The sequence below is a fragment of the Dasypus novemcinctus genome, chromosome 1 (genome assembly GCF_030445035.2).
Source record: "Dasypus novemcinctus isolate mDasNov1 chromosome 1, mDasNov1.1.hap2, whole genome shotgun sequence".
Lineage (NCBI taxonomy): Eukaryota > Metazoa > Chordata > Mammalia > Cingulata > Dasypodidae > Dasypus > Dasypus novemcinctus.
In genome coordinates, this window is record NC_080673.1 from 134,987,369 (window position 1) to 135,003,961 (window position 16,593).

Here is a 16,593-nt window from a genome sequence, read left to right on the forward strand (position 1 = left end):
ATAAAATGACCAAGTACTGATCTGCCTGATATTAGACAACCATATGGTCTTATTGGTCATAATTTCAGTTAGTCTTAAAAAAAGGTTACATATCAGAGAAAAAAACTTCATTCTCAATTGCATTATTTTTATAATAAACATTCATCAGAACTTTCACTTTGTAAAACAACAATAAGTTATCAACACCATCTTAAGTCTTCTGTCATCTACAGTCAATTTTCATTCTGATGCTTCCCCATAAACACCTGCAGTCAGCTACAAGCCAGAGAGCTTCATCTTCAACAAAATAGGACTGTCATAGAGACCCATGAAAAGACTATGTCAGGTATTCTGGGGCACAGGCTTCTAGTGACATTGCTTAAATAACTTTGAGACCATGCCTCTGAACTGAGTCAAGATTCCAGAATTCTAGTGAAGAAGTCGATGGGTCACGAGATTGCTAATACAAGAACGAGCAGAACAAGGATGAATCACATAGGACTGAATGAACTGATAAAGAATGATACAGTTTTGTTTGGACTGCTGCTGATGTTTTAGTGTTCTATTTTCTAGGTATAGGAAATCACTTATTCTATTCCCTTACTCCTTTTCACTTACGTATAGAACCCTCATCTTTTTCTCCCTGCAGAATTTGGAAAGTCTTACTGAATATTCTTATTTTTATGGCAAAATAGTCATTCACCTAGGTTTAATAAGAATCTGTCCTCCTTGTTAACAGGACATGACTGGAGACACTAGTTACATAACTAAGGCTTTGACTGGAGCGTCATGTGTGAGAATGATGCCCATTTTATCAGATTGGACTAAACAATTTTAAGGAACTAAGGTTTTATGTTATAGAGCCAGTCCTTATAAATCCCTCTTAGAAAAACCAGCCTGGTACCTGGTTCCAGGGTTCCCAGCCTTTCATGTCAATAAGGAAGGTTACTTCCTGGCAAGCAAAATGAGCTACATGATGCTCTGGGGACCTTGAGAAAGAGAAATTCACGCAAATTAATAGGTAATGCAAGTGAAATCTGGTGTTGAGATCTTAGCTTGGCTTCCTAGACTCAAGAGGCTTTTAAAAGTTCACCTGGGCATATATATAAGATATAAATATGTTCAAATGTTCATAAGGCTTTGCCACAGGGGGTAGTGATTCACACAACTGAAAGAATACTGATTCCCATCCTGGGGAGCTCTGCCACATTCTCTAATGGAACAGCAACAATCCCCCAAGTACAGGGACAATGACCAGTGAAGAAGGATGATCCATTGATAGGCCCTTGATATTGATGACTATGTTTATGTGCCTTTTGCTCTTGAAACTGCAACTTAGCTTAGTGTTGTAAGGTACCTAAGAGTTACCTCCTGAAAGCCTCCATGTTGCTCAAAAGGGGCCACTCTCTAGGTCAAACTCAGCATATAAATGCGTTACCTTCACCCCAGCATGGGACATGACAACAAGGGATGAGCCTCCGCATTGAGGGAGTACTACCAAGCACCAGGTGGTGATGCAACTGGAAAAAGACCCTGAATAAAAGGGAAAATGGTAAAGACAAATGAATTTATATGGTTAAGAGACTTCAAAATGAGTCAGGAGGTCATCATAGAGGTAACGCTTACGCATACCTCAGCAGGATCTCATAGCCAAAGTAGATACTACCCAGGTCCTATGGTCACGGCAGATAGCTCCGGAGTTTGGTGCCTTGCCAGTGGACCTTACTTTGGAGTTTGTGCTCCCAAGTGTTACAGAGTTGGACTCAGATGTGACTTCTCTACATATGCCTCTTTTGTCCCTTTTATTGAACCTATAGTTAGCACTGGAGTCGGTAGGTGTATAACCAAGAGACTTGAAATCTCTGGGCTGTCCATGTGCCAGCTGGGCCCTTAGCCTCAGCAGAGTTGCAACACGTACTCTCCAGTTCATTGCACTCACTCAGGACAACTAACAAGGAGGTGAGGATGGGCAACCATGACACCAAGGAACCAAGGGAGTCTACAACTGCAGGCCAGAGAGTCCCACTCATCAGCCTTATGGAATCAAAGCCCCCTCTCAATTAGAGGTGGAGTGGGCATCATCATCCCAGAATCCTCAGGATTGAGAAATGAAATTTGGACTAGAGTGGACTTACTGGTATTCTACTATAGACTTATTATGATTCTAGAAATGGAAGAAATTATATCATTGATGTAGTGACAGTGGCCACTGGAGTTTCTGAAGGCACAGAGACGGAAAAAGAGGTATAATATGGGGGCATTTTCAGGACTTCGAATTGTCCTGAATGAAACTGCAGGGACAGATGCAGGACATTATATACCCTGCCATAACCTACAGAATGGAGTGAGAGAGAGTGTAAACTACAATGTAAACTACAATCCATGCTGAGCAGCAATGCTCCAAAATGTGTTCATCAGTTGCAATGAATGTACCACACTAATAAAAGAAGTTGTTAATGTGGGAAAAGTGGGAGATATGGGGAGTGGGGCATATGGGAATCCCCTATATTTTTTTATGTAACATCCTCTGTAATATATATTTTAAAATAAAGTATATTTTTTAAAAAGTCCAAAAGGAGGTTCCTTATAAAAACTACCAGTAAAACAAACTTAAACAGGCCAATAGAGTAAACTGCCATTCTTGCTGCACCTATGTAAATAATCAGGCCAAATCGATTGAAACAAGCCTTATTTTATGACTAAGAATAATCTTTTTGAGGTTATCTTTGATCAAAAGCAAGGTGATGGTAGAATAATTTTATGCTTCAATGGAAAACTACAACACATTCTTGTGGGTTATCAGATTATGCTCCTGTTCATTGCCTTAGCTTTGCATTTACAAAGCCTACAGGCAACTGAATGAGTTTTGTTACCTACCTGTAAATTGGACTGGATCCTGTGATGTTGCATATATTGCCTACCCTAAATGCCAGTCAGAAAGTTAACTTAGTATCCTTTAGACACCAGGCCTCAAACTGACAAAAGTGGGACAATACTTCCAGTCTTTTGACCTACTATAATACACGGTTCCCCTCTTTCCTGCACACCATCTTACCTCCCTAGGGCCATACGACCTGGAGTTGGCACTTATAAATATATTTAAGGTTATGAAACAGAGCTTTAACACCCTAAATGCTCTTCAGGACCCCTAGGCTGAAGGTGACAGCTCAGCATCAGTATTCTTGCAAAACAGATATCCTGACTGCTCAGGAACGATGGTGCATTTATGTTAGTAAGTCTGGCACAGTGATAAATAACTTGAATTTTTTAAAGAACCAAGTTAAGGTATTTCATGATATCATTCAGACTCAGGTATTTCAATGAACAGAATTCCCTGACCCAGGTTCTTGGTTTACCGGAATATGGGGACAAACTAGCACACTTCATATTTATGCATTTAATTTTGATTTGTCTGTATGTTTTTAATTCTTGCTGTACAAACTGTGTTTCTTGATTCTATTCAAATTCCTTTTCACCCTCAGGACAGAGAGCTTCTCTTAAGATAGCTAATCAAAAGGAAAATGAGAAAGAAATGGACCTGTCTCTAGTGAACCAAGACTTAAAAATAAAAATAATGTATACTCTGACTCAGAAAGAGGGCTATACCCATAATACACTGAACTGAATAAGTAATCCACTCCAAGGGTTTTAAATGCAAATGAACAGCCACTCAACAAACTTCACTGCAATCAAGAAAAGAAACAAACACAAAAAATAAAAAGGAAAAGTGGGACAAAATGACCAACTGAGCCTACCTGACTTGCTGACAAGAAAAGAAATCAGTGGTGGTGACAAGAGTGTTTTGGTCAAGTTTCCAATGAGATCATTGGAAAAATAACCAAAAGGGGGGACTGTTAAGTAAAATAAAATTCTGCCTGCATTGGCATTGCCAGGAGAAGACCCTTTTCCAAGAAAGACTCTTCCAGAGGATAAAAACAATTGACCTACAGGGTTGCTAATAAGCAACATCTGGTGATAAAACTAGTTTCAGTCCAGTAGAGAGAGCTTATCAGAATGGACAAACGTACCTTATTAATTGCTCCTCACTTCATAAGACCCACCCCCCCATGTAAAAGGAAGCTTAAGGTCAGTAATCAGAACATTTTTTCACTTGTTTCCTCATTTGGTCTATACGAGCCTCCCCCTCCCATTCCCTCATGGAGCTCCCTTCTTCTCTGAATGGGATGCTTCCCGATTCATGAATCACTTAACAAAGCCATGAAATCTTAAATTGCATGAAAAGTTGTTCTTTTATCAGTTTTTCTTTTGTTATATTATATGACTATAACTCTTCAAGTTATTGTACCCTCTTCAGTCATTTAAAATAAGTATTTTCTTCACATTCTTCAATGATTTATAATATTTTGTGTCTTTAAGAGGAATTTTTAAAGTAGTCTCCTTTTTAGCCAGTCACACTCCTTCAAACATGCTCTTCTCCCAACTCATACAGATCTGCTTCTGTTTTTCCCCTTGCTTAGTTGTGTTGTATTAACTGCCTCTAATTTAGACTTTTGTTTGTTTTATCAACTCCAGAATACAGCACTGACTATTTACCTGCATGCCCCAGAGGCTGCAGAGCAAACATATTAGTAAGTGATGATACCTCAGAGTGAGCTACTGGTATCTCATTTTTAATTTTTATGAAAATTATTACAGGAAATGCATGGAGGTTAGTGAAAAAGTTCACAGCTGAGAAAAATAGTGAGGGAAACTTAAGATAGGAATGTTGATTAATCTTTTTTCAATTAGAGAAGTCAGTTTACAAGATAATAATGCATATCATACAGGATTCCCATACATCACTCCACACCAACACCTTATGATTAATCTTTTTAAATGTAGTAAATACAAGAATCTCTTTCTTTAGCTATTGGCTAACAGCTTTCAATGTAATGTGAGACTTTTTCTTCTATTTCTTATAGAGCATCAGTGGAATGAATCTGTAAATGGTGGAATTTCAGACAGTAATGATAGCCTGTTGTACAACTGATTTTTTTTTTAATATGGGAACCCTTCTGGTGACCTTTAAACCACAACATACAATCTCCATATATATTACCTAGACACAATCATCTTTTCCAGTTTGCCCTGTATTTATGTATTTCTGACATTTTTTCAACTTGTCTGATTTCAGATATCTTTGTTCCAGGTTAGTTGTAAATTCTGAGAATACCAAAACTTTGCAGTTCTCACTCAAAAACTGGACTGATTTTGCTGACCATGATATTTTTTTGGGTAACAATCTCTCTTACAGATTTTAACAACTGAAAAAAGAAAATGGAACAAATCACCCAGAAAATCATTTCTTCTGTTTGTGTCTCTCTATCTTTATAGATGGACACCACGTTTACTCGGTATAATGATACAAGATCTTTCCTCCTAGATCAAATCTCAATTTTCAGCCTCACATGCCTTGTCAAATATGAAAAATTCTACAAAGGGGAGTATTTCCTCACTATCTTCTAACTACCGTAACAGATATGGATTTATAATGTACCCATTTACAAAATGGTAGATTCAAAAACCTAAATTCAGGGCCTAGTACAGTGTCTGGCACATTGTAGAAACACATGCCCACTGCTGAGTAAATACATAAACGAATTCTGTCCATCCATATCTTCACATTAGTCCTTCAGCCCTTCTCACCACTGCACCTTAAGTACTTTAGACACATGAGTGGTGTGGGGCTTCTTTGCAAATCTAACTAACAAGATTTCTGAAGAAGAATTAGATACATACAGGCCAGAAATAGATTCATTTGACAACAAATCTTTTCTTCCATACTATTCCCATTGTCTATAAAAGGTGTATAAACTCCTATGTCTACAGATATACAAAGAAATTTTGCAGTAAGCCTGAAATTGCACAGCAATGTTCTACTGGTCACTTTCTGTGGGGCCAGAGTCCACAGCTTCCTCACAATCCTAGGATAAGTATGTGGGAACCTGTGGGGAAAGTGCAGTCCTCCGTATAGGTCCAGTGGTAGCAGGATATGAGTTTTCTTAACAATAACAAGTAGGGCCTCTGCACCTTTTTGGGAAGGAAACATGATCTTCAGGAGAAATAGGGGTAATAAGGCAGTCTGGGCCAGGCTCTTGCTAGAAAACTTAAGCCATTATTCCTGTTTGGAAGTTAGTGATATTTGTCCAAGATGTTTAAATTTATGAGCTAACATTCAATTCATGCAACACTAACTCCAAAAGATGCCAAATCTGCCTGGCACCATGAGGATAAGTGACTTGCCAGTGTCATACAAATGATACTCAGCACCAATGTGACCCAAATCAGTCACTAACCCATCAGATCCTGCTGGTTCCCTGCCCACACAACCCTTCTCTACATACTACTGAAAGAGGTTGACTTCCATCGACAAAATCAGATCAAACCCAGGATATAAACTAATTCCCTTCTTTCAGAGGATTTGAATGCTATAACACAGATGATGAAACTGAAGATCAGAAAAGTTCAGTGCAAAGTTTAATTAAGGTCAAAGAGCTCTAGAAATCTATTATCCAGACTTCTAGTCCAATATAACCAAATGATCAGGGGCGTCTATTCAAAATAACATTCTTATGCTAACAAGTAGAAGAAATGAATACAAAGCTGTACATATACAATAGTATCCCAGATGCAATAAAAATAACATTAAAAATGAAATTCATACAAATGAAATTTGAGAAACAAAACTCAAAGAAAAAATGCCCAACAGTTAACAATGACTATGACTGGATGGAGGTAGGTGGACAGTTATTTTCATCTTAGCATTGTTCTGTGTTTTCCAAGTTTTCTGCAATGAATTATACTAGTTTTATGACATAAAAAAGAATAAGTGTTATAGACTATTCAACTCTGCTTACACTAGAAGTCACCTGGAATGATGGCGACTCATGGTTAGGTAATGCTAAAAAAATGACAGGAATATAAAACACTATACTTACCCACCAACTGTGGGAGGGATGAAGCCTCCCTGTCAAGCATGATGGATCCTTTCTCCATACATGTTCTCAGCTCAAATAAACTATGAAGAGACAGTGTGGCCACATGAGGCTTGCTCCATCTCTCCCCACCCTGTTCAACTTTTTCTTCAAACTTAATCCACCTAGGAAGAGAAGATTAGTGAATAGCAATTAAAAGTATTCTTACCTACTCTGGAAATAGCAACATCAACCTCTCCATCTCCACCTCCATTAGCACTTCTAAAATGTCTCATTTTGTGGAAATTTAAAAGCTTATTACATCGTTAATTATATTACCTTTATAAACACATCCAACAGAGCAGTTAAAACTCTTCCTCCCCTAATGCAAACCAAAAGGAGTCAAAGCAACTTTGTTTTATAGACATGTCTGTCTATATGTAACCATGAAATCATTAGGGATTATTAACTAATTTTTTTAATAAGGTAGAAAAAGTATTCATTTCAAAACTCTTAATGCAGATAAAGCCTATAATATATAAAAGTAACCACCACATTGAGAATTCTGTTGACTCCACAACGCAAGTGTATATATAAGGTGAAATATCAGTGCTAAACGAATATTTATATTAAATTTTTGAAAGACATGGCATGTGAAGTGGTCAGATGAATATAAAATATCACTTTTTAATGCTTAAAGGCTAACATGTAGGAGTGTTATGTATTATTTTAATATATATTTGTCAGCTGACATATGTTCCCCTCTCACTGAGTTTCTTATAGGTGTTTTACCCTTCAAGTATGCCTCCACATTGTGTTTAAAAATTCATAAGTTCAGGGAAGCAGGTTTGGCTCAACTAATAAAAGCATCCACCTACCACAGAGGAGGTCCAGAGTTCAAACCCAGGGCCTCCTGACCTTGTGGTAAGCTGGCCCATGTGCAGTGCTAGTGCGAAAGGAGTGCTGTGCCATGCAGGGGTGTCCCCCGCATAGGTGAGCCCAACATGTAAGGAGTGCACCCCATATGGAGAGCTGCCCCACACACAAAAAAAGGCAGCCTGCCCAGGAGTAGAGCTGCATACATGGAGAGCTGACACAGAAGATGATGCAACAAAAAAGAGACACAGATTCCCATGCTGCTGACAAGAATACAAGCGGACACAGAAGAACACCCAGTGAATGGACACAGAGAGCAGACAACTGGCGGGGGAGGGGGAGAGAAATAAATAAAAAACAAATCTTTAAAAAAAAAATTCATAAGTTCAGTAAACAAGAGATCTATTCTGATAATAACAGCTATCCTATTAACCTTAACATTAGAACAAACATCTTTTCATAACTGCTGCTTTCTAAGACTTCTAGACATTTTGATAATTTAGCAATATATAACAATAAAAAAGTTTTCATGGAAATGACACCAAAGCACATTTGACAGCCTGAATATCACACACATATTACACATATAGACTCTATACTGTCAAAGGAAACCAAAACAGCATCATCAGTTTGCTTTTCATCATGATCCAAACAAAAATATTCTCTCACTTCAAATCTTCTGAAAGATATTGAAAAAATGATGAAGAGGAGGCTAAAAATTGTTTTCCTACATTATTCACCCTAAGGTTTAATGATTGAAAAATGTTTTCCTAGAAAAAGCTAAACACTCACCTAACTCACTAAAGATTAGAACAAAGGGCAGAAATGAAACAAAGCACTTACAGAAAGTATTATTTATAGACTGCTACCCACCTCCAAAGGAAGAGAAAAACAGTTGTAGAACCAGAAGTGAAAACAAAGCCAGCAATCAGCCACAATGTCAACGAATTTAGAATGTTAATTAAGCCCACATACACATGATTCAGAAATATTTTAGCCATAGCCAAAGACTTTCCCTCCATGCTCCTCTAAGCAAGCATCTCACTGCCAGGCAACTCCTGCATGTCAATAGTAGCCTTGCTCCCAAACTCATCCCAATTCTAAAACCACCCTCTCTATGCTGATTCCCCAAAATGTAGGAGGTAGAGATTTGTACATTTTAAAGCGTCTACAACAACATTGAAAAAGTTCTAAAAGTTTAGAACTGAACTTTATTCTTTCTACAAAAGTGGTTGAGAAATTTTCCAAAAGACAATGAAAGACTCTTGATCTTGGTGTGTGTGTGTTTCTTCAAGTAGCTGTTCTTCACCTTGGTAGGAATAAGAACCACAGATATAGAAAGAACCAAGAGTAAGATGACAATTTTATTTGATACTTTTATAAAATTCTATGGGTTTAACAAAAAACAATAAAAATAAGTAATAAAAGGTCATTCAAGAGTAATCATTTTATGGAATATATAACATTGATTAAGTTATATCCTCTTTTAAAACTTGCTCACAGAATTTCTAACCATGTATGTTGTTATCATTTATTGTTCAAGAGAGCACACTAGCAGACAGAAGATTCCAGGGCATAAAAATCACGTCAGGGTTATAAACAATTATATAACCTAAAAAGAATGTAGCGACTCTTTGTTTTTATTCATAGGAGTATTCTTATTAACAAGTAGTTGAGAGATAAAAATCTTGGGTCATAAATTTTAAGACCAAGGTGAACGACAAGGGCCAGCTAGAAACTAAGTAAGGGTATGTATTTTAGATAGCCCTCACATCCCTCTTACCATTACTAAATGAATTCCCAAATCCCTACCTCTATTAGTTGCCAAACCTATTCCTCAGAAGAAAACTAAGCCTCATCTTCAATTCTCCAAACAATATGGGTTAAATAAAATTTCCTTTAAAAAAAGAAGCAAAACCACTGCATTCTTTTTTTGTGTGGTCTTTTTTTTCTTATTTCCTCTCCATAGTTTATACTATAATCAACCTTACTAGACTTAAATATAACTTTGAACAAGTTTTAAAAGTACATTTAGAAATCATAAATATCAAATAACTTGAACTTAAGGAATAGCATTTCTCTCCCTCTTGGACTTCATCAGCACTGCTGGTCAAGATTTAACCATAAAGGAATAGAGATGTGAAACCTCAAACCTAGCCAATTCCTTAGATTCTTAGTCCCTAAGGGATAAGGATTATCTCATAGCTCCGTTTAGCTCTAATTCATTGTGAGTTTGGTAGACATTTAATGTTGTGGTGATGCCATATTAAAGCATAGCTAACAGCATAAGGAAACCTCTGGGGTAAGATTTATTAAATTCCTTTAAAATTACTCCTGTAATTGTTCAAAGAACGGACTATACTTCCAACATGTGCATTTAGGCATAAAATAATAGTTTGCCAATTTAAATATATTGTTTGCAAGTAATTTCATTCCAGAAATTCCACATGCTATCCTCCACATGCCATCCTCCTCACATATCAAGGACAAACCTAAAAAAAAAACCTAAATACTACTCAACTCAAATCAGAATCCATTAAAGAAAAGGCTAAGGCAAAAGTATCAAAGTTCAGCCTATTCAAGTGCCAATGAATTTATAAAGGTGCTTTAGAAACATGTAATTACATATTTTTTTAAAACAGACATTTTTACTGTGAGTGTACTAAAAGCCACTATCTACCCTTCATAAAAACTATAGAGAACCACATATTTGTTATGACTTTCCTACATTTCTCTTTGTCTCAGTACTTGCCATGTTATAGGAAAATTTTCAGAAAATGACTCTTTAAATGTTTGTGATTACAAAACTGCTGTAACTTTGGAGGATGAGTTTACAAGGTAAAGTTTATTTATTGTAAGGTTTTGGACAAATAATGATAAAGTACTTTGCGACTTAATGCACTTCAAGTGACTGCCAACCAAACATCATTTTAATCATTTGTTTAAGAATAAACAGAAGGTCCACTGGGAATCACTGAATTTTGCAACTTTCCAATCACATGATTAAATATAATTAAGAGAAAACAAGACCTCTAACTTAAAAACATGCCAATTTTACAGTAGAAAATAGCCACGACTTTTGCACTGGAATTTAATCCAACTACACAAAACTACTATTAAAATGATAATAAATTTCTTGTTAATTACTAAGTACCTCATAACACATAAAAGAAACCAATGCTAGTATACACTGGGATAAATGATGTTTTAAAGAGAATTCTCCATTTTCTAGACCAACAGAAAAAGTTATTTCAAAACAGCATCTATAACTGCATATAATTATATAGATGATTAAATTCCGTTTCCTTTAGCTTTCTTATAAAAACAACAACAATAACAACTTGGTGTGTAATAGCATTTTCCAAAGTAATCACAGTCCTTTAACTGTTGTCCAGTGGAAAAAAAAGAGTAGTGTAGAATGGGAAGAGAATGTTCTCTCTCCAAATCCACAGGATGAGTGTACATGTTGATGTTTTATGGCCATATCTGAACTAGGTTTTACAGAGTTAAATTGAGTCAATCACCCAAGCAGAAACTTAGATGGTATTCATTTGTACTTTCTGTTTGGAAGTGAAACATCAATGCCCTATTTCTTTGTTAGCTTCTGGTGTTTATTGAAACGTGTGATGGTTTCCCTTTTTCCCCAGGTTTGGCAGTACAGTTTGAATCACACTGGGAGAGTGATCTTTAACATATATTAGCATAACAGTGGTGAGGTCCAGAATTGCCCATCTAAAAATTAGCTGGAGGAAAACTGAAAGCCAATAACTATTTTTGTCAAGACACATCTGACTCGAAGAAATAAAATTTGGAGGAAAAAGTCCCTTCCTCCTGGATGTATATCATTCTTAAAGCTGGACCATATCTTTTCCAGTCTGCTTTTCATGAACCTATTAGCTAAAGCAAAGAGACCTGGAGCTTCCTAATGAGAAGTAGAGGAGTATTCACCAAAACAAATGATTCTATTATAATTATTGCTACTTCATTGAATGTCATTGTTCTAAAAATGACAAAACATTCAGGAGGACCCTTTTAAGAAAGAGTAGCATGTACTGTCATTCCACTGATTATATACATTTCTCAGGTCTAATAATCTACCGTTGGCACATTGATCAACTTATACTCTGTGGTGGAAAAGTCACTGAGAATTCAATGTTCTAACCTTTAGGAAAGGGAAAAGTTGTGAAAAGGAGGATGAAAGAATTAGCTGTTAATTCACACTTCATTCAAATCAAGACTTCCCTTGTTCATAGCTTTACATGACTATGATGCTTTCCAAGGCTTAAATGCGAACATCTGTCATTACTGAAACCACTCTCTTTATTGAGGCACACAGCTAACCTGAACTTCCTGAAGTAGGCTGAAAACAGCTGTAATGCTGAGGCTCAACAAAGGATATTCTTGGTCAAATCAAATCACTAGCCAACCGAAAAGGATCGAAATTTAAAAGAGGAGAGAGGTAGTATTGTGTTTTTGGGGGTGTGGGCTCACCAGAGAAAACTAGGTTAACCTAGAGGAGTCTTCTGGGTTATCGTGCTATGGAATAAAATAATCTATCAATTTGGCTTTTCATAAAAAAGTAGAGAATTAACAAAATTCCTAAGGTAGTCATAAAAAACATTCATGCCATAACTTCATATAGAAAATGAATCCCTTTTATTAGCCTGGTAGGTTTGAGAGCTTTTAGTAGGAAAAAATTTTCATGTCCGGAAACTGGACATCACCAGTGACAGTCAGAAATCACTACAAAAACATGATGGGGATTGTGGGATGATGGCAGGGAAGGAAGCTCCAGTCCCTCTTGAAGAACATATACTAAACAGGCAAGAACTATATGAAACAACTATTTTGAAATTCCAGACGCCAGGAGAACATTGTATAGCACTCAGAAAGGAGCAGGAAGAAGAGGCTGGTAAAGTATGATAAATACCAGTAAATTGCTGTCCACAGTGGTTACCAGTAAACAGCTCCCACCCAAGTAGCAGGCTGTCGTGGGATTCTGCCCTGTGGCACACCCTGATAGTGCCATGAAGAGACCTAAAAACCTACTTCCCCAAGATCCAGGGTGGGCACAGGCTGATCACTAATCATGACTTTTGACTAGCAACTTCTGATCGCTGGGGTCCCAGCTTTAGGGAGGCCATCGTATCAATCTGCTCTGGACAGAGATGCCAGAGGAGACTTAAAGATGGGATGCTTACTCAGAGCTGTGGAGAACAGTTGAAGGACTGCATTTCCTGGGCTGGTTAAGAAAGCACAACCTTGGGGGGCCGTCGAAGAAGCTCCTTCCAGGTCCTTCCCTCAGCCCCTGTCCAGGGAAGTATGGAGGTAGGCAGCACCCCCTTTGTGGATCCCTGGCCTTGTACTGCTGGGCAAGAGTGATTTGAGAAAAAAAAAAAAAAAAGAGTGATTTGAGAAACTCTTCCGCAGGCCCCCCTCCCAGAATTTGCCCTCCTGACAAAAGCAGCTTGAAACAATGAAAGGAGTGCAATAAACAACCGAAGTAGATGGCCTGGGGCAAACACCCAGCAGAGAGAGAAGCTCTCTCAGGAGAATTCCTAAGGCACTGGCAAGTACAAACCCAGGATAAGACCAGGTCCAGAAAAGAGAGTGGACCTACTTGATAAGATGACTGACATTCAAGAAAATCTTTGGTTACAAGCGCAAGAAAAAGATATCTGAGGAAATAAATTCTAAAGTTAACACCTTAAAATATTAAAATGTACAGTATGCAACAAAAGATTACAACTCAAACAGGAAATGATGGATCATCCAGAGGAAGAGGATAAAAACTGAGGAAACACCAGCAAAGACCAAACTGTGGCCATAATGGCAGACTTTGTTTAAAAAATGATCTTCTGTATGCTCAAGGAAATTAAGGAAAATACAGAGAAAGAACTAAAGAATATGAGGAAAACAATGAATGAACAATAAGAAAATATTAATAAAGAGATAGAAATATTAAAAAGGAACCCGACAGAACTACTAAAGTTGAATAACAGAAATAAAAAATACCCAGGAGGGTTTCAATAGCAGACTGGAGCTGGCAAAGAAATACCAGTGAACTCAATGACAAGAAAATTGAAATCCATCGGGCTGAGGAGCAAAAAGCAAAAAGAATTATAAAAAGTAAAAATAGCCTAAGAAATCTCTGAGACACCACCAAGCATACCAATTCACACATAATGGTAGACCCAGAGGAGAAAAAAGAAAGAGGCGGAAGGGATAGTCAAAGAAATACTGACAGAAAACTTGCCAAACTTAGCCAGACAGGAATATGCACAGCCAAGAAGCCCAGAGAATACCAAAAAGGATAATAAACTTGGAAGAATAATATGCCCCATCACCTACTGACCAAACTGTCAAATGAAAAGAGCAAGGAGAGAGTTCTAAAAGTTGCAAAAGAAAAGCAACATGTTATGTATAAGGGAGTCTGAATTAGATTAAGTGCCAATCTCATCAGAAACCATGGAGGAATGAAAGTAGAGGGTTGAAATACTTAAAGTGCTGAAAGAAAATAACTGTCAACCGAGAATCTTAAATCCAGTGAAACTTTCTATATAATGAGGGAGAGATTAAGACATTCCCAGATACACAACAACTGGGAGAGTTCATCACCACTAAACCTGCCATAAAGCAAAGCTAAAGGGAGTTGTTGAGTCTGAAAGAAAAGGGCACTAGACAGTGGTTCAAAGAGGCACAAAGAAATAAAGGCAATAATATGGGTCACTGTAAATATCATCAATATTGTACTGTATTTTTTGTTTTGTAATACCACATTTTACTTCCTATAGATACTAAAATGCAAATGCATAAAACCAAACACATGATTCTGGAAATAAAATGTACAAAGATATAATTTCTAACAAGTACAATAGAAGGTAGGGGAATAGAGGGACACAAAAATAGTGTATGTATATGCTTTTGAAGTCAAGTTGGTATCAAATCAAATATGATTGTTTTATATGTAGGATGTTAAATTTTAACTACATGGTAATCATAAACAAAATACATGAAAAATATGTCTAAACTGAAATGAGAAATGTCTCAATATGGCACAATATAAAAAATCAAATAAATATGAAATAGATATTAAAGTAGGCATGAAGGACAAAAAATGTATAAAGCTTACAAAACCCAAATAGCAAAATGGCAAGAGAAAGTCCTATGGTATCACTAGTGACTTTAAATGGAAATGGATTAAATTATCTAGTCAAAAGGTAGATATTGGCAGAATGTATAAAAGCATGACCAACTACATGCAGTCTACTAGAAACTCACCTAAAATTCAAAGATATAAGTAGGTTGAAAATAAAGGATGGGAAAAAATTACCTTATGCAAGTACTAACCAAAAGAGAGCTGGGGTAGCTATAATATCACATAAAATAGACTTTAAATCAAAAGCAGTTATGAGGGAAAAAGACAGTCATTATATGCTGATAAAGGGGTCAAATTAGTAAGAAAAACATAACAATTTTAAATATATATGCACTTAAGAGCAGATGCCCAATATGTATGACACAAATACTGACAGATTCGAAGGGAGAAAATGATGGATCTAACATTATTTATAGACCTTAATATAGCACTTTCACTAATGGATAGAATGTCTAGACAGAAAATGAACACAGAAATACAAGACCTGAACAATACTCTGAATTAACTAGACCTAATAGACACTTATGAATACTTCATCCAACAACAACAAAATACAGACTCTTTACTAGCGCACATGGATCATTTACCAGGATAGACCATACCTTAGGTCACAAAACAAGTTTCAATAAATTAAAAAATATCGAAATCATACAATATATCTTCTCCAATCACAACAAATAACAGAGGGGGAAATGGAAAATTCACGAATATGTCTAAATTAAACAATATACTCTTAAACAAGCAATAGGTTAAAAAGGAAATCACAAGGGAAACCAGGATGTATCTTGAGGCAAATGAAAACAAAAATGCAACATACCAAAGCATATGGGATACAACAAAGGGAAATTTAAAGCTCTTAAATGCTTACATTAAAAAAGAAGAAAGATTTCATACCAGAGACCTAACCTCAAATTGGAAGAACTGGAAAAAAGAAGAGCAAACTAAACCCAAAGTAAGCACAAGGAATGAAACAGCAAAGATTAAAACAGAGATAAATTAAATAGAAAATTAAAAAATACAAGAGAGAGAATCAACAAAACCAAGTTAGTCTTTGAAAAGATCAATGATATTGCTAAACCTTTAGGTAGATTGACAAAGAAAGATATAGAGAGGACACAAATAACTAAAATCAGAAATGAAAATGGGAATATTACCACCAACCCTAGTGAAATAAGAATTTCAGAGATTACCATGAACAACTGCATACCAACAAATCAGACAAATTAGATAACATTGAGAAATAAATATCTATAAACACACAAATTACCTACACTGACTCAAGAAAAAATAGAACTCAACAAACCAATAATTAATAAACAGGTTGAATAAGTAATCAAAAATCTTCCAATAAAGAGTCCAGTACCAAATGACTTGTCAGGGAAATTTTTACTAAACATTCAAAGAAGAATTAACACCAATCCTGCTCAAACACTTACAAAAAATTGAACAGGAGGGAACACTCCCTAATTCATTCTACAAGGCCAATGTCACTTGCATACCAAAGTCAGATAAAGATACCAGAAGAAAATACAGACCAATATCTCTTATGAAGATAGCTGCAAGACCCTCAATGAAATACCAGAGAAATGAATCTAACAGCACATTAAAAGAATTATACACCATAACCAAGTGGCATTCATCCCAGGTACACAAAGTTGGTTCAAC

The 16,593-nt window shown here is 36.4% G+C and overlaps 1 protein-coding gene across 10 annotated transcripts in view; it reads right to left on the reverse strand.

Annotated features, from left to right (window-relative positions):
- SLC4A4 (solute carrier family 4 member 4) overlaps positions 1-16,593 on the reverse strand; it is a 445,649-nt gene that overhangs the window by 252,341 nt on the left and 176,715 nt on the right. For all 10 annotated transcript variants that reach the window (XM_058297298.2, XM_071216116.1, XM_071216109.1 and 7 more), the window contains one exon: positions 6,918-7,078. In XM_058297298.2, coding sequence (XP_058153281.1) covers positions 6,918-7,078 — 161 coding nt within the window. The remainder of the gene's footprint in view (positions 1-6,917; positions 7,079-16,593) is intronic.